This window comes from Ranitomeya imitator, chromosome 4, assembly GCF_032444005.1.
Source record: "Ranitomeya imitator isolate aRanImi1 chromosome 4, aRanImi1.pri, whole genome shotgun sequence".
NCBI classification, from domain to species: Eukaryota; Metazoa; Chordata; class Amphibia; order Anura; family Dendrobatidae; genus Ranitomeya; species Ranitomeya imitator.
The window spans coordinates 39,679,161-39,705,171 of record NC_091285.1 but is presented as its reverse complement, the minus strand read 5'-3'; the positions used below and the strand labels follow the sequence as shown (position 1 = coordinate 39,705,171).

Genomic DNA, 26,011 nt, shown 5'->3' with positions numbered 1-26,011 from the left:
ATTTTCTCACACACTTGCAAAATGAGCAAATAATGGCTGAGCCTTTCCTGTCACCTGCCCAATGCCTGAGAATTTCTCGCAAGTCACACTGATGGTCCGTGTGCTGTGCTATTTTTTCTCACCCCCATAGACTTTCATTGGCGATTCTCGGCCGAGAAATGCTGACAATCGCAGCATGCTGCGATTTCACTCGGATCCTGAATACGGCCGAGAAAATATCGGATGATGGGAGCTGCCCCATAGATTAACATTGGGAGGAGTGCTATGCGATTTTTTATCGCATTGCACTCGTCCGTATTACGGTCTAGTGTGACCCCGGCCTTAGATCGGTTGTGGCCTGACCTCTGGGATCTGCAACGATCTACAAAATGGGAACCATCGGTCCTCCAGGTGCAACTTCATTCAGGTGGGTTTTTTTTCCACATATGCAGAATAATGGAACGTGGGTCACCTGATTTTCACAGACGGATCAACTGTGCGTTTTGTGACTGGCTAGGAGAAAATATGGCCTTGTAGACATTCCCTTTAATCCCTGTATGCATACGGAGGTAACATTTTATCATGGCTGGGGTACATTTGTGCAAGCAGAGTTATATAGCTGTATTCTGCCTGTAATTGCTAGCTCCGATCGTTGCTGTTTAGCGGTTTTAGATGCTGCTACAAGTCACTAACAGCGGCAGTGATAGCGGGTTATAACAGCAGGTGAGGGTTGCCATGGCTGACACAGGCTGGGCTTCATAGGAGACCATCATGTACATGATATTATACAATACTATAGTATATAGAACAAGCGCTCCAAGGATCGGAGGTTTCAAGTCCTCTAAGAGAAGTAAAAAAAAAATAAGGTAAAAAATATGGTTTTATGAATATAAAAAAAAAACATATAACTTTTAATCATCCCCACCTCTATCCATTGAAAATATAAAATTTTAAAAAATCTCGGTTTATATTGTCTTGTAAAAATGTGATTTATCAAAAGAATAAAAGTAACTCATTTCTATGGTAAATGCTTAAAGAAATTTTTTAAAAATCCCAATAAAAAAATCCAGTAAAAATTTAAAAATCCTACACGTAAAAACAAAAAAATGCAATTAAAACGTCATACATATTGGATGTTTTTCCCCCCCTATTTTTAAGTACATTATATATATATATATATATATATATATATATATATATATATATATATATATATATACATATATATATATATATATATATATATATGGTGAATAAGTCATAAAAGAAGTTATGGCTCTTAGAAGAAGGGGAGGGAAATAAAAAAAAAAAAGTGCAAAAATGAAAAATCACAAACTTTTGCCGCAAGAAGACGGATGAATGGAGGGATAACATTACTGTAATTACATCTTTATTTGATTTTGCGCATATCTTTATATAATTCTTAAAGATAAAAAAGTCAGTTTAACCCTCGCAGCAAACAAAACATTTCTAAATGTCTAACACACACTTACAGATAAATTGTCATAATGATTTTAACATCAAGCACCTCTATAAAATGAAATCCTAAGCGCACGATATAAAGCGGTCAGATTACTGTAAGAAACACTAAACTACAGAGCATTAAAGGCCACCAATCTTTTTGCTGCACGTAGGATACTTTGCTGAGACTAAACTCTTTGGCCCTCGATTCATGGAGCTGTTTTCATCAGAATTCTGGCTTAAAATGTTGTAAAAAAAAAAATCTTTAAAAATTGGATGTGAAATTTTAATACACAAATTTTTTGTTCAGTCTGTTTTATATGATAAGGCATAGTCCATTATCATAAACTTAAAAAACATGGATTTTATGGGGGACATTTTATTTTAACTTAAAGGCGTGTCTAAAAAAAAAAAAAAAAAGCGTATCTGCACAAAAAAAAAAATTCTGAAAAATGTTGAATTGCTTGGATTCTGCAGCTTCTATGTATCACCGTACATAATAGAGAGCAGAAAGAGTTAACAGCACATCTGCCAGTGAGCTCTTCTGACTGCAGGTTTTGTGACCATTGTCTCTTTTCCTAGATCCACTTCTAAGCTGGTATTTATGACCAGTTCAAAGGTTAAAGGGAACCTGTCAGCTGATTCATGCTGCCCAAACCGCGGGCAGCATTTTTTTTTCTGCTGTATATGTAGCAGAATGGTGAGCTAATGATATCCCCGGACCCCGCCCACACCACTGATTGGCAGCTTCCGGTGTACACTGCCAGCAAGCTGCCAATCAGTGCTGGGGGCGGGGTTACACAGATTAGCTGGACTGCCTTTCACGTGAGACCTAGTCAGGCAGTAATCTGCTGATAAAAGACACTGATTGTATTGAAACGACAACACACAGCCTAGTAAGTGACACATCCCTGGAATCAGTGTTTCTATCCCTGTATAATTCTGTCCTCAGATTAAATATTAAAAATCTTGTGACAGATTCTCTTTAAGGGCTTATTCAGACAAGTTTCGCAAAAGAAAAACGGATCATGCATTTGGCATCCGATTTTTACGGATACATTGCACTGGTTAACCCCGGAGTTTGTATTCGATCATGTACATGTTATACTGCTGATGTATACGGTAAATATGGATGCCGCACAGGTGAAAAATCCGGTCACATGGATGAAAGTTTTCATACTCTTGGCTGAACTCAGATAATGGGTTAATAAGCTCATCTGTAGCTACCAATGGGTTTTATTTGGGGGGAGACGCCTAATCTTTAGCTTCTAGCAACTAAGATTTTATAATTTTTATTATTAGGTCCAATTTTTTGTGTTGTGTTTGTAAAATGAATGTTTACAAAATAGGAAATCATGTCATTGTCATTTTTTTAATTGAAGATTGGGACGCCCTTTTCTGAAAAATCCGTACTTGAAAAAATTTTGCAAATTATGTTTCTGATTCATTGCTAATTTGGCAAGTAATGGGTTAAAAATCGTCCCAGTTTCATTGAAAAAACGATTTTCAACTAATTTTCATCTGTGTGTCCGTTTTTGACGCCCCTGTCCGACCCTATCCTTGGTTCCTGAAAATTGTTACCACTTAAATGTCATAATTAGGGTTGAATTGGACTCGTTAGTAAAATTGTGCTGGACTTCTTTGGTTTCTCATTCCATGACATGGGGGACTCCAGTGTATTGGGGATGGTGAAGTCAGAGGCGCCTGCTTTATTAAGAAGTGCACGCCTCTTAATGAATCAGACATAAAAGTGGCGTACTCCTGGGGAAAGATTTGTGGTATAAGATATGCCACACATCACCCTGAATTAGGCAAGCAGGTGTTGCCACGCTCATTCCTGATACGTAATCAGAGCAGCATGAAAATGTAGGCGCAGAGACCCTGATTCCAGCGATGTATCACTTACTGGGCTGCTTGCTATCATTTTGATATAATCACAGTTTTCTCTGCTGCAGGGCTTAAAATGCTGTGCAGTGTATATCCCCGCCCACAACACTGATTGGCTGCTTTTTTTGTGTATATTGACAGAAAACTGCCAATCGGTGGTGGGGGCGGGGTTACGCAGAGCAGTTGACTAGGAGGCACGAGAGACAAAGTCCTGTAGTGATAATCTCCTGCTGATAAAACACTGATTTTAACGAAACTCACAGCCCAATAAGTGACACATTGTGGGAATCAGGATCTCTGCTGCTCTCAGATCATATAGCAAAAGCTGCTGACAGACTCCCTTTTAATAAAGTTCTTGTCTTGAGCCAGCAGAGGCCCATAGAGTGTCGGGATGGTGATGCGTCAGCATTTCTGTCACTCTGCTGTACTGCTTTCCCATACCGCAAGCCATTGCAAAAAAAGTATACAGCCCCATATGCCCTTTTTACAGTTGGAGTCAATGGAAGTAACGTATGGCTATGCTGTATATGTCCAGGGGCCATGTTTCATAGTGCAGCTGATCTAGGACTGAAATGCAATAACTCATGGACTGATGCGGTGCTTCTTCTGGAAAAAAAAAAAAGGCATTTTTACTAATACTGGCCAATATCACTGAATAAATGTGAGACCCTTTATTTTTTGGGAAGGTTTATGACAATATATGTTGATTCTCTTCCATGTCAAACAGCGCCATCCTTGTCTACAGGCTGTGCGTGGTATTGCATTGTAGCCACCTTCGAGTTAATGGAGCTGAGCTGCGTTACTTCGCACATCCCAGGGGCAAGTGGTGCTGATGTTTGTGGCGTCAAGCAGCCATGATTTACCGTTCTTACACAAGCACTTTATGGATCTTGCGGTTCATACTCAGGAGCTAAGAAGGTTAGAATTCCGATCAAGGATGTGAAACGTTAATGATTTCATAAACACTCTTATTCTTATGGATTAAATTAACTAGCGCACGCCCGACGTAAAGCTTTTATTCTCCTTTCTCAGAGTGATAAGTAACAGCAGACTAAATTACGAAGCTTGTGCTTTAAGCTGGAACCTGACAGCCTTTAGTACGGAAAGTGCAGCTCTGCGAAATCATCACCAATTATAGTCTCTAGGAAGAGTATTTTTTACCTGTAGAATAAAATGAGAGAGAATTATACAAAGACGTAAGCAAGAACGATACGTCGATGGGTGTTTGGCGTTAATGCGCTATTATGTCACATGCACGTGACTGCGTTATTCCCCGTTTTGTGCGGAGCTGTGATAGCCCTACCATTCCACTGTGCCAGAAATTTTTTTTTTTTCCTTATGAATTTTTTTTGTGAATTGAGTCGAAAAATGATTTCATTCCTTTAATAGTTCATTAAAAGCTTGTGAGTAAATACACAAAGGAAAAAAAAAAAATAATGGGCCAGATTCGTTATCGTATCTATGGCTTTTTTTTTTTAGTTTGCACCATTTTTTTAATTTTTGCCTTATTCTTTTAATTTGTGCTTTTTTTTAAAGCCTATATTATGCGGCCACTTTCTTTTGTTTTTGTTTTTTTGCAAATGTCCTTTTTTTTGTTCTGATTTCATACGTTTTAATTTTTTTTTGGCAACATTTTAGCGGAGCGTGTGCCTTCTTGCGCTAAAAAATAGCAAAAGAGGTTGAGGACGAAAACGAAGAGCGTCTTTGATTAAGCACAAAATTCATGCAACATTTTGAAGATTTTGGAGCAAAAAACAGCAGCGAAGACCACAAGACAAAATAAAAAGGGATTTTAAAAAAAATGCAAATCATGAATCAGGGCTTATAGTGCGTTTTGTTCCGCAAAAATAATCTAAGACAGACTTCGTCAGGTGGAAGCTGCCCAACCTCTTCAATAATTGACAAGTGACTTAATAAAGTGGTTTTGAAAAGCAGGTTGAGAAAACTCCATATTTGACGCTGCACTATTAGTTCTGGCTTCCAAATACTGATGTAAAATACTGCACGTGTGAACATGGCCTTACATTCAGTCAATAATTGGATAAGAACCAATGCCCCGTAGCTGCGCATCTCGCACTTACCATTAATGCATTATTCATCATAAATCATTACTCCATCTTGCTCCATTCCATCTTCCATCATTGGCTCGTTAATGACTGTGGGGGAGGAAAAAAAAAAGTGTGTTAGATGATTTATCTTTAGAGGGGTTGTCCATCCTTCCCGATCAGGATACGTGTAGAGGGGCTGATGTATGACGCAAAAGAGATCAGACAGATGAATGTTATAGAAGCCTCCCATGAGTCCCATCATTCACGATGAGTAAACAATGCTGGATGTAAAGGAAATTTGTCAGCAGGTTCTTGTTATGTAATCTGAGAGCAGCACGGAGGGGCTGAGACCCTGATTCCAGCGCTGTGTCACTTACTGGGCTGTGTTTTGCTATTTCAATAAAATCAGCGTTTTATCAGCAGGAGATTATCCTTACAGGACTAGGTGTCTCGTGCCTCCTGGTCCGATCTCACCCTCACAACTGATTGGCAGCTTTCTGTCAATACACAGTGTACACAAAAAGCGACCAATCAGTAGTGTGGGCGGGGTTATACAGGACTCAGCATTCCGAGATGAGATCTCCAGCTTAGAAAACAGTGATTGTATCAAAATGTCGGCAAGCAGCCTAGCAAGTGTCACATCACTGGAATCAGGGTTTCAGCCCCTACATCATGCATTACACAACAAATGCCTGGTGACAGATTCCCTTTGACCTCACAGATTATAGCCCAGTGTTCCTTTTTGCTAAACCACAATTCCTAACATGCAGACAGCCGCTATTATATTTGTGAGCCCCGATCTGACAACCCTACAATATAAAGTCTCATACACATTCTCATGACTGCTTTCACATAGATTGTGTGATTGCAATGATATACTGGCTGTTATTACCGCTGCAGTCAAGCCTGCCCCGAGTCCTGGTTTCTGGGATCTCCGTTCCATTTCTGTAGACACACCAGCAGTAGCCTGTGCTCCTCCAGCACTGCGTGCGTGAGAAATCCCCGTTGTCGTCGCACTGAGGCACAAAGGCACCAGGCATGGTGTGTTGTTGGGCTCTCATTTGGCATTGGGTCATCAATGGGGCACCTGAGACATAAAACATAAGTGTGAATGGTCCGTAGACATTTGTGATGGCTCCATACTACTGAGACGACTTCAGTGCACAGGGGAGACATAAACCAGAGAAGACAAGTGGTGGCTGAAAACCAGGAAAATATCGAGGATTTGGGGGTTTATTTTAAATTGTTTTATAGTTTCTTATTTTAATGTATTAATGTCACTTACAGGATATGGACATCCACTGGGGCAATTTTTTGCATTAACTCACATGTTGGTATTTGGGGCTAAAAATCATTTAAGGTGAGGAACATGGTTGTTTTTTTGTTTTTTTTACAGGGGACAAGGGCTTCAATGCATTATAGGTGTAAAGGTGAGTATAACTGTTTTTTTTTTATTTTAAATAAATGTGTAAAACGATGTTGTTTTATTTTAAATACAGGATTTTATTCTTGCTGTGTTTTTTTTACAATATGACTATGAAGTTAGTAATGTGGGTGTCTTATAGACACCTCTCCATTAAAAACCTCTGGGCTTGATGTCAGCTGACAATACAAAGACGACATCAACCACAACCCTATTACCCCACCTGCCACTGCCATAAGGCAAGTGGGAAGAGAGAGGCTAAGAGACAAATTTGGAGCATTTTATGGATGCGCCATTTCTGGGGCCGCTGCAGGCGGTTGCTGGTAGCCTCGGAGGGGGGGGGCAATATATCTGGCCTTTTCCAAAGCTACTAATATCAACCCGCAGCTGTCTGTTTAGCCTTTGCTAGTTTGAATTTATAGAGGGACCCCAAGTCATTTTTTGGGGGAGGGACCCAAATAAATTAACCAGTAAAGGCTAAGCAAACAGCTGTGATCTGTTATTAACATAAGCCACAGTCATGGGCTTTCCCTCTGCTGGTTATGAGAATTACAGGAGAGCCCACACCATTTTTTTTTTATTTAATTCTTTGTTACATAGAATGTACACAGCAGGCGCTGAATACAACTCCCATCGTTGTTGACTGGTCGCGCTAATCTCAGGCAGACCAGGCAACAATGATGAGAGCTGCTTTAGCAGCCGACGCATGGGAACAGCTACTGTAACTGTACTGCTTTTCACAGGCGCCGGTAGGTGTCACACAAATGGCACACGGATAGCAAATGAATACACGGATCTCACATATGTGCATTTGGATGGAATTCTGTGACCAAAAATGTGTAGGGCAACAAGGAGCCTGTAGTAGTCAAATGGTGCCAAATCTTTAATGAAACCTAGTTGCGAAAATTATTTTTTAGCTCATGGATTTAAGTAAAAAAAAAATTGTCCCACATTTAGAGATGACTGATTTCTCCTGGAACTGTAGTTTTTATAATCGCTATTACATAGGAGAGATTCCTTGTTTTATTCCTAATACTTAAAGGGGTGTCCCAAAAGCTATATATATAGGGCTTATCTCTAATCTGCGACCACTGACTGGCAGCAGCGGTGAAAAGTTGTAAGAGAGAAAGGAAACTGGGTGGAGATAGGGAGTGAGGTCTGGAGGAACAGCGAGAGTTTAGAAGGGGTTAGTGATTTTATTTTAAATTTTAGACCCACCATTGACACATTTTCTTAAAGGGAATCTATCAGAAGCAGTAGCATAGAGCAGTGCGCCGATACAGTTAAACTCTGCGGCAGAGCTGGAAGACACAATCTCCTTGCACTGCTGGCAGTGCATAGCAACTTCAACTACCGCTAGTTGAAAACCAATGATAAAGAGGGGAGCCTCAGTTGACTATGGGGCGCATTATACTGTATGGACTATAGGGAGTTCATTATACTATACAGAGGACTATGGGGCGTGCATTATACTATACAGAGAACTATTTAGTGCATTATATTATACAGAGGACTATGGGGCGTGCATTATACTATACAGAGGACTATGTAGTGCATTATACTGTATGGACTATGGGATGCATTATACTGTATGGACTATGGGGTGCATTATACTACACAGAGGACTATTGGGTGCATTATACTGTATGGACTTTGGGGAGTGCATTATACTATACAGAGGACTATGGGGCACATTATACTGTATGGGGTGGTGCATTATACTATACAGAACACTTTGGGTGCATTATACTGTATGGACTATGGGGTGCAGTATACTATACAGAGGACTATGGGTCGCATTATACTGTATGGAGTATGGGGAGTGCATTATACTATACAAAGGACTATGGGGCGCATTATACTGTATGGACTATGGTTTGCATTATACTATACAGAGGACTAGGGCATACAAAGGACTATGGCATGCATTATACTGTATGGACAATGGGGTGCATTATGCTATATGGAGGATTATGGGGGTGTATTATGCTGTATGGACTATGGGGTGTATTATACTGTATGGACTATGGGATGCATTATACTATACAGAGGACTAGGGCATACAAAGGACTATGGCATGCATTATACTGTACGGACAATGGGGTGCATTATGCTATATGGAGGATTATGGGGGTGTATTATGCTGTATGGACTATGGGGTGTATTATACTGTATGGACTATGGGATGCATTATACTATACAGAGGACTAGGGCATACAAAGGATTATGGCATGCATTATACTGTACGGACAATGGGGTGCATTATGCTATATGGAGGATTATGGGGGTGTATTATGCTGTATGGACTATGGGGTGTATTATACTGTATGGACTATGGGATGCACTATACTATATGGTCTATTGGATGCGTTATACTATATGGACTATGGGGTGCATTACACTATATAGAGGACTATGGAGTGCATTGTGCTGTATGGAGTATGGGATGCATTATACTGTATGGACTATGGGGGGCATCATATTATACAGAGGACTATGGGGAGCATTATACTATACAGAGGACTATGGTTTGCTTTATACTCTATGGACTATGGGATTGCATTATACTATACAGAGAACTATGGAGTGCATTATACTGTATGGACTATGATGTGCATTATACTATACAGAGGACTATGGGGCGAATTATACTGTATGGCCTATGGGATGCATTATACTATACAGAGGACCATGGCATGCATTACACTGTATGGATTATGGGGTGCATTATGCTGTATGGAGGATTATGGGTGTGCATTATGTTGTATGGACTATGGGTGCATTATACTACACAGAGGACTATGGGACACATACGGTCGCAGCGGCTCAGAATTGGGGTATCAGCATAATAAGGAGTTTGTGCAGGTTGGGGATAGATGGGGACGGTGCTGAAAATATGAGAAGTGAAATGTGTCTTTGTTATAATCTCTGCAGCCGAGTCATGGCTGGAGAAGTTGTCATGTCGGTCTGGGCCAAATGTAAAAGACAGGAAAAGTGAACGATTCCATCAGAAAGAACGTCAGCGGTAAGTCACTATCTGTAACTGTGCTGTGATCTGTTATATGTTCTGCAGGGCTGGTGTCTACCACTATATGGTCACCGTATGGCGGTAATATCAGTGTTGGTCTCCCAGATCTGCAGAAAACTGTAACACTATCACAATCACAACTGCTGCATCCAGTAAACTAAATGACACATCACTGGAATCGGGGTCTCTGCGCCTACATCATGCTGCTGTCAGATTGCCTTTAAAACAGAAGTCTGCATAGATTATTATTTATTCTATATTAACACTACATACTAGACTTAACATACACAAGACATGTACGGATACAAGATACAGGAGGAGGACGGGGTCCGGCCTAGGCGAGCTAACAATAGAAGTTTATGGAGTACTTCCAAAAACATCTGGAATCTCATGAAATATGTGGTGGGGAATACAGAGATTTGGAGCCTGACATGAGAGAGGACTTCTGTGAATAGATATACTGTTTTTTTAGCTAACATATGTCATAACATCAAGTCCTGCTTTGTTATCACTCGTGTTTGCTACGAAGCTTTCCACAATAGACATAGGAGGGAACATATATTCACCACTCGGGGTTTCATCGATAAAACGGGGCACTGATTCGGTTGAGTAACTGGTAGAGGCATAAACCAGGTTTCCACTTGTTCCAAACTCAGCAGGTAGAAGGTCCCTTTCCTGCGGTACATTGGCTCCTGAAGAAGAAATTGTGAATACTATGAAATGCAGTGGACAGAAGCGGTGTGTAGCCCATGTGTTACATCGCACTGGTGACCAGTATGGGAGGAAATTGACAATTTTGGGGTTTCTTCGTAGAGGACTCCTGGTTTATGCATCTACCATGAATATGGTCGACATCTGAACTAAAGTTACAAAAAAATGACCACCCACAAAGGTGGAAAAGTATTCTGACCAACATTACACTCGGCAAATGGTCCCCAGGGCCAGTGGCCACATCGGTTCGCAGGGCCCTGGTCCATCAGCCACTGACTACCAACATGGCTGCCTGACCAGGTTCCTCTCCGTCTTTTGCTCAACATCTAACTACTGCCTTTAATAGTGATTCACATTACCGTTCGGTACCTCTATATGCCATACATTTCATGGCATGAAGGTTGCCTCTCTCACATTCATGTGGAATCCAGGGAAAAAATTGTGGAACCTACAGTTGCATCCAACACCATGGTAATGAGATAATCTCTATAATATATCTCTATAATACTGTGCTGTATAGTGGCATCACAGGGCGGCAATGGGAGTGGCTACATAGCTTCAGAACCATACACACATACAGCTCTGCCATACAGTATGTGCCCTATTACATTCTCATAATATATCTCAATAATACTGTGCTGTATAGTGGCATCACAGAGCCGCACTCATAGTGGCTACATAGTTACAGAACTATACACACAGCTCTGCCATATGTGCCCCATTACACTCATATAATATATCTCCATAATACTGTGCTGCATAGTGGTATCACAGGGCGGCAGTGGGAGTAACTACATAGCTACAGAACCATGCACACCTACAGCTCTGCCATATGTGCCCCATTACACTCATAATATATCTATAGTACTGTGCTATATAGTGGCATCACAGAGCCGCACTCGGATTGGCTACATAGCTACAGAACCATGCACACCTACAGCTCTGCCACATGTGCCCCATTACACTCATATAATATATCTCCATAATACTGTGCTATATAGTGGCATCACAGAGCCGCACTCGGATTGGTTACATAGCTACAGAACCATGCACACCTACAGCTCTGCCATATGTGCCCCATTACACTCATATAATATATCTCCATAATACTGTGCTGCATAGTGGTATCACAGGGCGGCAGTGGGAGTAACTACATAGCTTCAGAACCATGCACACCTACAGCTCTGCCACATGTGCCCCATTACACTCTCATAATATATCTCTATAGTACTGTGCTATATAGGCAAAAATTGGAACAGCATCTACAGAATACCTGGTGTAGTGCAAAGCTTCCCCAGTCAGTAGTCCAATGACTTCCAGCAATATGAAGAAAAAAGAAGAGAAGCAGCACAAAAAATAAAGAAAAATGTGGACTTTATTGGCAAGATGGCGTGGCGACGTTTCGGATACAAAATCCTTTCTCAAGGCTTGAGAAAGGATTTTGTATCCGAAACGTCGCCACGCCATCTTGGCAATAAAGTCCACATTTTTCTTTATTTTTTGTGCTGCTTCTCTTCTTTTTTCTTCATATAGTACTGTGCTATATAGTGGCATCACAGAGCTGCACTGGGAGTAACTACATAGCTACAGAACCATACACACATACAGCTCTGCCACATGTGCCCCATTACACTCTCATAATCTCATAATATATCTCTATAGTACTGTGCTATATAGTGGCATCACAGGGCGGCACTGGGAGTAACTACATAGCTACAGAACCATGCACACCTATAGCTCTGCCACATGTGCCCCATTACACTCTCATAATCTCATAATATATCTCTATAGTACTGTGCTATATAGTGGCATCACAGAGCCGCACTGGGAGTAACTACATAGCTACAGAACCATACACACATACAGCTCTGCCACATGTGCCCCATTACTGTACCTCTTTTACCGGTTTAAGTCACAGAACCCATTACAGCAGCTATTTTTTGCTTTCTGTAGATATTACAGTTGTAGACTTGGTACCTTCTCTAATAGTGGAATTTGGAGCGTTCTCTGGTCCTTTGGAGTTCTGCACTAAGTAAAACAGATACCACTGCTGCATCCAAGAGTCAAAGAGCTAAAAGATGAAGAAACAAAAATTATTATTCCAGGGTGCACAAGTCTTCTCGTAAATTAATCACATCTGGGAGGAAATACAACATTATGGTTTAATACACTGAACTGGTCCATTGGTAATTTTATGGAAATATTATGAATATAGAAGAACTTTGTTATGGAACATTTGTTCATTTCCAGCTTGTTAAAGAGAATCTGTGACTTGTGATGAATATGTATATTTTTTACATCATGTATTTATCCCTGTTCTCCTGAATCCGACAATGTTTATCTTTTGTTCCTGCTCCTCTGCGTTCCGGAGATGTGGCCTCTTCTTTCCTGTATGCATATGTAGTATTGTTAGCCAAGTGGGTGTGGTCCTCACCTGTTCTTCGTGGGATTGTGCTTGAGGATCACACCTCCTTGGCTAAGAACACGAGGTCTATATACAAGGAAGAAGGGGCCATATCTCAGGAATGGAGAGGAGCAGGAACAAAAGAAAAACAACGCCGGATTCGGGGGAACAGCGACATTTACATTGAATAAAAAAGAAAAACATATTTATGGGAAGTGACAAGTCCTTTTTATGAAGATCATTTGATACTGTTTTCCAGTTGGGATTCCCAACAATAGCTGTAATCTGTGAGGAGACCTGGAAATAACTGTATAATTACCTGCAGCGCCACCACAGGAGAAATAAAGCATTACAAAAGAGTCATTCAAATCAGCAGGTTCTCTATGACAGGGTCTCGGATATATAGAGGGTCTCTTACTCTGTGAGGACCCTGTCCTTTCCTACATTACATAGAGTCTATGTAATGTAGGAAAGGACAGGGTCCTCACAGAGTAAGAGACCCTCTATATATCCGAGACCGACCGAAGAGGGACCCTGTGAAGGAACAGTCTTGCACAAAAGCTACTTTTGGTGGGCCCCCCATCTCTAGGACCCTACGCATGGGAACCAATGATATGTCCACCCCTGAACCGCTGTCCACTTTGGCCACTGGATAAAGATCTTGCACTGAGGGACCCTCACTCAGGGTCTACTAACGGGGTACTCGAAAAATGGTTTTCTAAACTAGACCTCCCCTTTAAACAATGGATTCAGTTATTCCTAACAGAATGTGCCCGATTTGCACTCACCATCCATTCCTCATAGCTCAGAGACCTCCGCAGCTTCCTGAGGTTGTCCAGGGTGGTGCCATTGAACGTTGGATATTTTCTCAAAGGATTCGAGAACTACGGTCAACAGAGAGACACGCAAGACAGAGGGTGAGAGAGAAGAAACGCTAGTAGCTCCCTTTTGGTCTTCCTACATATCATGACATGGTCGGTGGCGTCAATCAAAGATCAACTAAAGTTACACAATTCCTTAAAGGGGCTTTCCATCAAAAATTTAGTGGTATCGAGAGAAGCGGATGAGAATCTCGTCGGCATGTGACCGCCCACGCAAGCGATGGACAGAGAGGGCAATCCTGACAGTGTAAGCATTGCCCCTCATCACGATTTGGCATGCCGTGAGTGCAGACCTTTCTGCTGAGCTTGGAAGACCCCTTTAAGTTATGATCATTGGTCAGTTCTTAGTATGTATTTGGGAAAAGATGGCCAACGTTATCCTGAGGAGATCAGCCAGTAATCTGAGACCTCTGAACAGGAAATCATGCTGGGCGTCATCCTCTAGGGGCGCTGTAATGGCATCCGACAAGTCACATGTAGCTGTCGCTTACCAGGAGCATGTATTCCGCAGCATCCCCAACGCTGTTGCTGGCCATTGCCTTTTTTTCCAGTTTCTGTGAATTTAAAGCAAAATGATTCCAATGACCATCAAAAACTTGACAAATGCCCCCACTTTTAATGTATTATTTGGGTGTCTTTATGCGTCGGGACCCCTTAAACACCCCGATAAAGGTGAGTGAAGCCTCCCGTTTCAAGCACAGAAGCTCTTTCATAGCTGTCACAGATCTCTTATGGGTCTGCATCCCTAGTGCCCTCCTTGTACAGTCACTCCCCTTTTCAAAGGAAGCTGCTCTAGGGACACAAGGTGTTATTTTACTGCTACCAACCTGACCAAAAAATGTTTGGGAAATACAGGTTTTACTTTGGTGGAAATGCTTATAATTACCTGTTGGGATCCATCATCATCTTTAAAAGCCAAAGGAATGTTGAAAGTTGCCATTCTTAGCTTTGGTCGATTTGGGGAAGGAGCTGTTAACGTATATAGGGTCATAAGAAGAGGCAGGAAACAAGCAAGTTTTATTATTTTGAAATGCGATATCACATAAAATTATAAGAGGATTATAAACCTGCAAACTATTATTGCATCAAGGTAACTAATACAATCCCTGTTGCCACCACTAGAGGGCGCTTACTGCATACTGTAAGTAAATCTGTATGCAGTAAGCCGCTCATCTCCCTCTAGTGGTGACTGTAGGTAGACACAATTTTATTATTAATTATAAACATATCTATAATGAAATATTATTAAACTCATTAGGGAAATGTCCAATTATGTAAAATAGTACTGACGTGAGCCGGGAAGTTGTTTAATCATTTCGTTCAGCTTTATCTGCCTTGTTGTCTCGTCCAGCTCACTGATCTTGCTCTGCTGTTGAGTGATGAAGTAGATGGACACTGCTTGGCCGGCGACGAGAAGTGCGACAAAGATGGAGAGGAACGGAACAACTTTTCCTCTGTTACATGTCATAGCACTGGGGGAAAAAAAGCAATCTTTAAATACCTGGTCACGATGAGAGGAATAAAAGCGGCAGTATATGTAATAGATTGAGATAAAACTAGGATCTAGTGCACTAAAGTGAAGTCAATCCGTGGTCTTCTTCATAAATGTTCGTACATAAATGCTGTATTTTCCCTGTCCGCCCATCTGGAAATGTTCAGTGGGGGAGGAGGGGGATGCAGCTTCAGTGTCTCCGCCTCTATCAAGCAGTAGGAGAGGAGGAGGAGCATTCAGGGGTCATCTGTTTGGTCAGGTCACACCATTAATGGGGTCTGATTAAAACAAGTTATCACCTATCCACAGGGCAGGTGTTAACTTGTTGACCGCTGCAACCGATCGGCAGAACGGGGATATCCATCCAGTTAGAGTGGAAGTATACACTTTCCCTATTGGGGTGTTGAGTGCTGCGCTCAGATTTTTCCAGCAGTTCCATAGAGAATGAATGGAGGCATCCGGTTGGCGTGGATCCGAGTGGTCGGACACCCACTGATCTGGAACTTATCACCTACCCAGTGGATTAATAATATTTTGTTTTCACTGGGAAAAACCCCTTAAGGCCATGTTCACACGATCCTTTTTTTCTTGCGGAATTGCCGCGATTTTCCCGCTGCGGGTCCGCAGCTGTTTTCCATGCAGGGTACAGTACAATGTACCCTATGGAAAACAGGAACTGCTGTGCCCACAATGCGGAAAATCAAAAAAAAAAAACGCGCTGAATAACTGCGGGAAAAAAGAAGTACCATGTCACTTCTTTTTTCGGAGCCGCAGCGGTTCTGCACCCATTGACCTCCATTGTGAGGTCAAACCCGCAGTAAAACCCGCAGATGAAAAAAATATCTGCGGGTTTTATTGCGGTTTGTGGTGCCGAACCGCTGCAGCAGGAAGTGCGGGGAAGCGGGCGGAAGTGCGTGGGCGGAGTGTGGCTGCCCCCCCGTGCTCCGATCCCCTTGTGACCACTCTTTACTGTAGCCAAGAGATCAGGAGACGAGCCTCTCTAGACGTTCCATCCCAACCCTTGCAAGGAGCTGGATCATTTGTAAAATGTACTTACCCTTATAAAGCAATTTTTTTTACATATTTTAATAAGTTACATTTAGAAAATGATTAATTTACCATTTTATTTATAAAAAAAAAAAAAAACAGGGTCATTGTGTTGATAAGTCTTCTTCAACCCCCAACATTCGGCGTATTGTTTTTTTTTTTCTTTTTACTATACATACTAGTCCCATAAGGGGTCTGGGACCTGCGAAAATTTGATTTTAGTGTTTGACAATCTGACAATTAGCCAATCAGGACCTGCCTGGATGTACAGTTGTGGGAGGGGCTTAAAGGGGTTGTCTGGAGAAAACAAGTCATCATCTATCAGCCTGATAGTTGGTAAATCACTGATCGGTTGCAGTCTGGCCGCTGGGACTCGCACTGATTGGTAGAATGGGAATATTTTTTCCCCGATTGGGCACTACAATCTCTGTTATGAAATGTCACGGCAGATCAAACACCCGGCTCCATTCATTCTCTAAGAGGCTGCCAGGAAAAACCGAAAGCAAAAAAAGTTATAAATATTATTGTTAGCATTAATAATAGGACTTCCTATAACATCCGGATTTTAGCTTCATGGCTTTTGTAAAATAAAATCCAAAACATTTTAGTGTTTGAGAAGCAACAAAATGTCGTTCATCCCTGTGGCCCCGAAATCACTACAATAACGAGCGAGCTGCAAGATGCCTCTGCCTGGCAACTGGTGACATCACGCAATCCTAGGTGTATGATTGGTTAATTAATTAGATATTATACGCAAAGCAAAAAAAAAACAATCTGAGGGGTTGAAATCAGATTTTCATTAGTGAATGGTCAGTGGCAATTTTTAAGTTTTCACCATCAGTTTGCGTATAGATGTGCGTGTTTCTCTCTCTATGCATATATATATATATCCACTTCTTTCTCTCCACCTCTCTCTGTCTCTCTTCATCCCTCTCTCTCCCTGTCTCTCTTCCCTCCTTTCTCTCTGTCTCTCTCCTTCCCTCTTTCTCTCCCTCTCCTTCGCTCTCTCCCTCTCTCCTTCCCTCTTTTTCTCCTGTCTCTCTTCCCCCCTTTCTCTGTGTCTCCCCTTCCCTCTCTCTCTCTCTCCCTTTCTGTCTCTCTCTCCCCCTCTCCTTCCCTCTCTCTGTCTCTCTCTCCCTGTCTCTCTTCCCTCTCTCTCCCTCCCTCTCTCTCTCCCTCCCTCTCTGTCTCTCTCCCTCTCTCTTCCCCCCTTTCTCTGTGTCTCCCCTTCCCTCTCTCTCTCCCTTTCTGTCTCTCTCTCCCCCTCTCCTTCCCTCTCTCTGTCTCTCTCTCTCCCTGTCTCTCTTCCCTCTCTCTCCTTCCCTCTCTCTCCTTCCCTCTCTGTCTCTCTCCCTCTCTCCTTCCCTCTCTCTCTCCCTCTCCTTCCCTCTCTCTCCCTCTCTCCTTCCCTCTCTCTCTCCCTCTCCTTCCCTCTCTCTCTCCTTCCCTCTCTGTCTCTCTCCCTCTCCTTCCCTCTCTCTCTCCCTCCCTCTCTGTCTCTCTCCCTCTCTCCTTCCCTCTTTCTCTCCCCCTCTCCTTCCCTCTCTCTCCCTGTCTCTCTTCCCTCCTTTCTCTCTGTCTCTGCCCTTCCCTCTCTCTCTCTCTCCCTCTCTGTCTCTCTCTCCCCCTCTCCTTCCCTCTCTCTGTCTCTCTCTCCCTTTCCACACTCCCTTTTTCTCTCTCCCTTTACTTCCTATCTCCCTTTCTCTCTCTCCCCCTCTCTCTGTCTCTATTCGCATGTGTTTATCTGTCCTTATACATATAGGGTCTAAGGGGTAATGTTTCTCCTTATGGAGAGTGACATACCATCTCTGGCTTGTCAAGGTAAGGAGGCTTATTCGCCGTGAAATGCTCCTCTGGGAAATATAATATGCAAATTGCCTCTTTAGAGAAAAAGAGGACTTAACTCTATAGTGCCACCTGTTGGAAGTAGCGATCCTACAAGTCACAATCAACTCTTTAACGAGTCGTGCAATATGACTTAGGATAAAAGCCAAATCTGACTTGCAGGATCGCTACTTCCAACAGGTGGCGCTATAGAGTTCAAGTCCTCTTATTCTCTGAAGAGGCAATTTGCATATTAAATTTCCCAGAGGAGCATTGCACGGCGAATAAGCCTCCTTACCTTGACAAGCCAGCTGGTATGTCACTATCCATAAGGAGAAACCTTACCCCTTAGACCCTATATGTCTATAGACAGATAAACACATGCGCCTAGAGACAGAGGAAGGGTGAGAGAGAAAGGGAGAGGAAGGGTGAGAGAGATAGAGAGGAAGGGTGAGAGAGAGGGCCAACAGCCCAAAACACCGTGTCTGCAAATTGAGATATTGATTTGGCTTTTATCCAAAGTCATATTACAAGACTCGTTAAAGAGTTGATTGTGACTTGCAGGATCGCTGCTTCCAACAGGTGGTGCTATAGAGTTTAAGTCCTCTTTTTCTCTGAAGAGACAATTTGCATATATACATTTGTCTTTCTCCCCCTCTCTTCTCTTTCTCTCGTCCCTCTCTCCCCCTCTATCTCCCCGTCTCTCTCCCTTCCTCTCTGTCTCCCCGTCTCTCTCCCTTCCTCTCTATCTCTCTCGTCTCTCTCCCTTCCTCTCTATCTCTCTCGTCTCTCTCCCTTCCTCTCTATCTCTCTGTCTCTCTCCCTTCCTCTCTATCTCTTTCGTCTCTCTCCCTTCCTCTCTATCTCTCTCGTCTCTCTCCCTTCCTCTCTATCTCTCTCCCTTCCTCTCTATCTCTCTCGTCTCTCTCCCTTCCTCTCTATCTCTCTGTCTCTCTCCCTTCCTCTCTATCTCTCGTCTCTCTCCCTTCCTCTCTATCTCTCTCGTCTCTCTCCCTTCCTTTCTATCTCTCGTCTCTCTCTCTTCCTCTCTATCTCCCCGTCTCTCTCCCTTCCTCTCTATCTCCCCGTCTCTCTCCCTTCCTTTCTATCTCTCGTCTCTCTCCCTTCCTCTCTATCTCCCCGTCTCTCTCCCTTCCTCTCTATCTCTCTGTCTCTCTCCCTTCCTCTCTATCTCTCTGTCTCTCTCCCTTCCTCTCTATCTCCCCGTCTCTCTCCCTTCCTTTCTATCTCTCGTCTCTCTCCCTTCCTCTCTGTCTCCCCGTCTCTCTCCCTTCCTCTCTATCTCCCCGTCTCTCTCCCTTCCTTTCTCCCCGTCTCTCTCCCTTCCTCTCTATCTCCCTGTCTCTCTCCCTTCCTCTCTATCTCTCTTGTCTCTCTCCCTTCCTCTCTATCTCTCGTCTCCCTCCCTTCCTCTCTATCTCTCTCGTCTCTCTCCCTTCCTCTCTCTCTTCCTCTCTATCTCCTCGTCTCTCTCCCTTCCTTTCTATCTCTCGTCTCTCTCTCTTCCTCTCTATCTCCCCGTCTCTCTCCCTTCCTCTCTATCTCCCCGTCTCTCTCCCTTCCTTTCTATCTCTCGTCTCTCTCCCTTCCTCTCTATCTCCCCGTCTCTCTCCCTTCCTCTCTATCTCTCTGTCTCTCTCCCTTCCTCTCTATCTCTCTCCCTTCCTCTCTATCTCCCCGTCTCTCTCCCTTCCTTTCTATCTCTCGTCTCTCTCCCTTCCTCTCTGTCTCCCCGTCTCTCTCCCTTCCTCTCTATCTCCCCGTCTCTCTCCCTTCCTTTCTCCCCGTCTCTCTCCCTTCCTCTCTATCTCCCTGTCTCTCTCCCTTCCTCTCTATCTCTCTCGTCTCTCTCCCTTCCTCTCTATCTCTCGTCTCCCTCCCTTCCTCTCTATCTCTCTCGTCTCTCTCCCTTCCTCTCTCTCTTACTCTCTATCTCCCCGTCTCTCTCCCTTCCTTTCTATCTCTCGTCTCTCTCCCTTCCTCTCTATCTCCCCGTCTCTCTCCCTTCCTCTCTATCTCTCTGTCTCTCTCCCTTCCTCTCTATCTCTCTGTCTCTCTCCCTTCCTCTCTATCTCTCTGTCTCTCTCCCTTCCTCTCTATCTCTCTGTCTCTCTCCCTTCCTCTCTATCTCTCGTCTCTCTCCCTTCCTCTCTGTCTCCCCATCTCTCTCCCTTCCTCTCTATCTCTCTGTCTCTCTCCCTTCCTCTCTATCTCCCCCTTCCTCTCTATCTCCCCGTCTCTCTCCCTTCCTCTCTATCTCTTGTCTCTCTCCCTTCCTCTCTATCTCCCCATCTCTCTCCCTTCCTCTCTATCTCTCCCGTCTCTCTCCCTTCCTCTCTATCTCTCCCGTCTCTCTCCCTTCCTCTCTATCTCTTGTCTCTCTCCCTTCCTCTCTATCTCCCCATCTCTCTCCCTTCCTCTCTATCTCTCCCGTCTCTCTCCCTTCCTCTCTATCTCTCCCGTCTCTCTCCCTTCCTCTCTATCTCCCCATCTCTCTCCCTTCCTCTCTATCTCCCCCTTCCTCTCTATCTCCCCGTCTCTCTCCCTTCCTCTCTATCTCCCCGTCTCTCTCCCTTCCTCTCTATCTCTCGTCTCTCTCCCTTCCTCTCTATCTCCCCATCTCTCTCCCTTCCTCTCTATCTCTCCCGTCTCTCTCCCTTCCTCTCTATCTCTCTCGTCTCTCTCCCTTCCTCTCTATCTCTCTGTCTCTCTCCCTTCCTCTCTATCTCTCTGTCTCTCTCCCTTCCTCTCTATCTCCCCGTCTCTCTCCCTTCCTCTCTATCTCCCCGTCTCTCTCCCTTCCTCTCTATCTCCGCATCTCTCTCCCTTCCTCTCTATCTCCCCGTCTCTCTCCCTTCCTCTCTATCTCTCTCGTCTCTCTCCCTTCCTCTCTATCTCTCCCCGTCTCTCTCCCTTCCTCTCTATCTCTCTGTCTCTCTCCCTTCCTCTCTATCTCCCCGTCTCTCTCCCTTCCTCTCTATCTCCCCGTCTCTCTCCCTTCCTCTCTATCTCCCCGTCTCTCTCCCTTCCTCTCTATCTCTCCCCATCTCTCTCCCTTCCTCTCTATCTCCCCGTCTCTCTCCCTTCCTCTCTATCTCCCCGTCTCTCTCCCTTCCTCTCTATCTCCCCGTCTCTCTCCCTTCCTCTCTATCTCTCCCCATCTCTCTCCCTTCCTCTCTATCTCCCCGTCTCTCTCCCTTCCTCTCTATCTCCCCGTCTCTCTCCCTTCCTCTCTATCTCTCTGTCTCTCTCCCTTCCTCTCTATCTCTCGTCTCTCTCCCTTCCTCTCTATCTCTCTGTCTCTCTCCCTTCCTCTCTATCTCCCCGTCTCTCTCCCTTCCTCTCTATCTCCCCGTCTCTCTCCCTTCCTCTCTATCTCCCCGTCTCTCTCCCTTCCTCTCTATCTCTCCCCATCTCTCTCCCTTCCTCTCTATCTCCCCGTCTCTCTCCCTTCCTCTCTATCTCCCCGTCTCTCTCCCTTCCTCTCTATCTCCCCGTCTCTCTCCCTTCCTCTCTATCTCCCCGTCTCTCTCCCTTCCTCTCTATCTCCCCGTCTCTCTCCCTTCCTCTCTATCTCCCCGTCTCTCTCCCTTCCTCTCTATCTCCCCGTCTCTCTCCCTTCCTCTCTATCTCCCCGTCTCTCTCCCTTCCTCTCTATCTCCCCATCTCTCTCCCTTCCTCTCTATCTCCCCGTCTCTCTCTCTGTAATGTGGAATGTTTTTCTTGGCTGCACAGACGATGAACAGTGCGATATTTGCTGGAATCTGCGGTGTGTGAACCCAGCCTTACAGAGGGTGTCCCATCTGGCACGTTGTCTGTGGTGGTGAATATTGCGGATTTCTGTATTAGTCTGCGGTGGGGCTGACGACCTTGTATAGGACACAATGTGCGTTTGTGACTGGGACAGAGGAGAATGTGGCGGCTCCAGCAGAGGCCATACGGCCATAGCCGTCATAGGATGTCGCGGGCTCCTGTCCTCTGCTGTATCAGGTTCTACGCTATATCTGCGTCGCTGCATTTGACGCTTGTGAAATAACAAACCCTGAAATTAGATGTTTGTTCTTGAAATATTATCTACAAGCAGGAAATGTAGAGACGGCCCATTTACTTTCGTTATATTAGAATTTGTTACTGAGGTGAGGGAATAAAAAGGGGTTACATAAAACCTCTGGGGCCACATAGCAAAGGTCAGAATCGACCTCAGCCACCATCACAGCAAATCACTGGCTTCCTGAGACTGCGTTGTGAAGACCCAATGGGATTGCAGAGGGAGCCTTCCTGTCTGACCACTTAGATATCTAGGCTGCCTTTCAGCATCAGAGGGGTTCTTCTGTTGTGATCAGAGCTGGCTCCAATCACAGCACTCACAGGCTGGTGTCTGCTATGTAAAATAGCTGAGACCCTCCAGGAATGGAGCAGGTTCATCACGAGAACCTGCTCCATGCTGCTCATCCCGACTTCTGCCATACATATACGGCGTATGTCGGGAGAACGTCCGGCAAGGCGTGAGACCACAGTCGCATACTTTTCCGCTATTCATGTTGCCCCAATGGGGTCATGTATAATGATACTTGTATCCGTGTTGGTGGGGCTACAGCCCCCAAAAGCCACATCTGGACTGACTATATACACCAAAGCGATAGATCCCCGTTTTTATATATTGTGCTGTTTCGCCTTCTAAACTGATCCTAATTGAAGTAAATGGTGCTGTGTTGCAATACCAGACTCAGCCCATAGACAAGAGTGGCGCTGTTTATGAAAAAAAACAACACATACTATCATATCGTCCATGGGCTCCTCTCAGAGATGGTTCTAATCGGGTCAGGAGAGGGTTAACTTAATGCTGATAATTGTCCTAATGGTCATGACTTTGCATAAACACATGATACAACACCGCCCTCGGGGTCAGCAAAGCCCATTAATATTAGACAGGGGGAGTCTTGGCGGGCGCTCGTACTGATCTGTTACAAATAGGCTGAAAATGATGGATTCACACAACTTTCCTCTAATGTTTATGGGGGGGGCCTGAAGGATAGTCCTTCATTATTAAGAACTGGAAGACCCCGTTAATAATTATAAAATGCATATTAGTGATGTACTATTAGATATATATTACAATATTAGTAAATGGCTGATGAGCAAAGTGAAAAATTTAAAGCAAATCACTTGGAAAATAAAAGCGAAAGTCTCCGGTGACCGAGACAATCATGAGCTTCTTCAGGGGTCATATATAAACCTATGCATCCGACGGGGGTCCAAGAGGTTCCAGGAGGTTAGGGGACCACGTCCACCTCAAGGCAGGTGGAATTGTGCATTATGTACTGCAAAGGGCCCATATACTGTCCGTGTACAGGGGCCCCTTCTGTCAGTGCCCACTCCTGAGCGTCTCATGCTGCTGATAGTGGTGGCGTGTAGTCCAGCTTTGCTTTGCTCCAGTGATCCCCAATATCACCGTGTCGCCCGTATCCTCAGAGTATATGGACCCAGGCAAAAAAAAACTCCTGTATCCCAGGTTCCCGAAAACTCTGATTATGACACTGCAGAAAGTCACTTCTTTCAGCGTTTTTGCAGCAATTTTTCAACCATAGAAAGCAATAAGTAAGTGCACAAACGCAGGTATCAGGTTTAACTGCGTTGTTAGTGAAAAAAAAAGCAGGTACAGCAGAGTGTGAAACACATTTATTTTTGTGTTTTTCCCAAGTTTAAAACATAACGTCTTGGTCTCCTGGAAATGACAGTTAGGATTACTACAATTTAACAACATTAGCGATATGTGCAAAGTACACATCGGCTGACCAAGGTGTGAGAGTGAACAAGACCGGAGCAACTCAAGGGCCGACCAAAGTGTAAGGGTATGTGTCCACGTTCAGGATTGCATCAGGATTTGGTCAGGATTTTTCATCAGTTTTTGTAAGCCAAAACCAGGAGTGGAACAATTAGCAGAAAAGTATAATAGAAACATATGCACCACTTCTGCATTTATCACCCACTCCTGGTTTTGGCTTACAAAAACTGATGGAAAATCCTGACCAAATCCTGATGCAATCCTGAACGTGGACACATACCCTAAAAAGTAAACTGTGTCCTACAAACTCAATGGTCTGCCAATGTCTTAGGTAAACTATTCCCGACCGACTCACCTATCCCTGCTGTTACGTCTGTAATTGTGTATTCTTCCATGAACTGATGTGAACTTTTTTGTTGAGAAAAATCGCTATTTTTTCGGACATAAAAATCTTTTTACACTAAATAATTTGATCAAATTGCTCTTTTTTTCCAAAATAGTGTTGTGGTTTCACATATGTCTTGCATTGATGATCTAACACATTGCATTGCTCATGCTTCTGTGGTGGAAGCAAAACTAAACTATGGGATCCTGAAAAACCCAGCAAAAAATGCAGGTTGAAAAAGGCTCACAACCCCGAGCCGAAACGTTGGCACTTTGGTCTGTTAAATAGCACCTTTTTTCACCTTCAACTGGTGTGCTACCTCCATTTTTATTTTCTATCTATCTATCATCTACCTATCTATTATCTATTTATTATCTATCGATTAACTATTATCTATCTATCATCCTTCTATTAACTATTATCTATCTATTATCTATCATCTACCTATTATCTACCTATGTATTATCTATCTATATATTATCTCTCTATCTATTTATTATCTATCTTCCACATTTGAAACCTTCAAAAAAAAACCTCAAAACTCATGCATTCAAAAAATGCTTAGATCCTGCAATTACCCCGCTGCAACCTCCCACCCGCCCCACTGTGTCCATCTCCAATACCCTGTAGACTGTAAGCCTGTGATGGTGCTGTACACTCTGTACCTGTCTGACAATCTGTTTATAAATATGGCGGCTCAGTGGTTAGCATTGTTCTTTTGCAATACCGGGGTCCTGGGTTCAAATCCCACCAAGGACAACATCTGCAAGGAGTTTGTATGTTCTCCCCGTGTTTGCGTGGGTTTCCTCCGGGTTCTCCGGTTTCCTCTCACACTCCAGACATACTGATGGGGAATGTTGATTGTGAGCCCCAATGGGGACAGAGATAATGTCTGTAAAGCGCTGCGGAATATGATGGCGCTATATAAATAAGCATAATAAATAATATATGCCACATGTATGTTACCCCCTTTTTCATATGTATAGCACTCTGGTATCTCTCTAACCCGTATATTCATACCGTGGTTCCCTGTCGCCCATCGTGATCACGTCCTCGGCCGGCATCTCCTGCTGCACCAGGTTCTGGGCTTCCTCGGCCATCTTGTGGTTCTGGTCTGCTCCTCTCCGGACCCGTGTTCTGGACGCACTGATTTAATAGTCGCACTGGCTAATATCTAAAAGTGGCTAAAATCTCCTTCGAGAACCAATGAAGCTTCGTTAGGAAGTGAAAGTGACTTAAAAATACTTAATAACAACACACGAATTGGAAATACCCCGAGCAGAAGAGGTTTTTTTCCTCAGTCGGAGTCCACATCTAGACTACTGATTGGCTACAGAACGGCATCACTTGTTGCCGAGCAGACAGGCTTTCACGGTGTGGGACTTTCTCGTTCTCTCAGACTGTGTGCTGTAATATGGGGGAAGGGAGCGTAATACAGGTATAATCTCCGGCTCTAAACCTAAAGTCTACACCGGGGCCGTGTATATAATGGAGTCGTCAGCCAGGCAAATCTGCAGAGATTCGAATTCAGCAAATATTGTGAATTTATCAGAAAAATTTCATTCACATCGAAGTTATTAAAAGCAAATTGAATGTTCTTTATGTTTTGGGGTCTGAGGAGCCCCCACCGTC

The 26,011-nt window shown here is 43.8% G+C and overlaps 1 protein-coding gene across 2 annotated transcripts; it reads right to left on the bottom strand.

Annotated features, from left to right (window-relative positions):
• Positions 1-1,352: 1,352 nt before the first annotated feature.
• Positions 1,353-25,757, bottom strand: CD74 (CD74 molecule). 2 transcript variants are annotated; one of them, XM_069763566.1, is made up of 10 exons: positions 25,400-25,755; positions 15,113-15,294; positions 14,709-14,791; positions 14,314-14,376; positions 13,730-13,825; positions 12,515-12,608; positions 10,393-10,518; positions 6,268-6,462; positions 5,409-5,483; positions 1,353-4,488 (listed from the first exon to the last, which is right to left on the bottom strand). In XM_069763566.1, the coding sequence occupies exons 1-9, from the start codon at positions 25,477-25,479 to the stop codon at positions 5,419-5,421; spliced, it is 984 nt and encodes a 327-aa protein (XP_069619667.1). In that variant the 5' UTR covers positions 25,480-25,755; the 3' UTR covers positions 1,353-4,488; positions 5,409-5,418. The 2 variants fall into 2 exon arrangements, with proteins under 2 accessions (XP_069619667.1, XP_069619668.1); XM_069763567.1 differs by lacking the exon at positions 10,393-10,518 and having other exon boundaries at positions 25,400-25,757.
• Between the last annotated feature and the right edge of the window lie 254 nt (positions 25,758-26,011).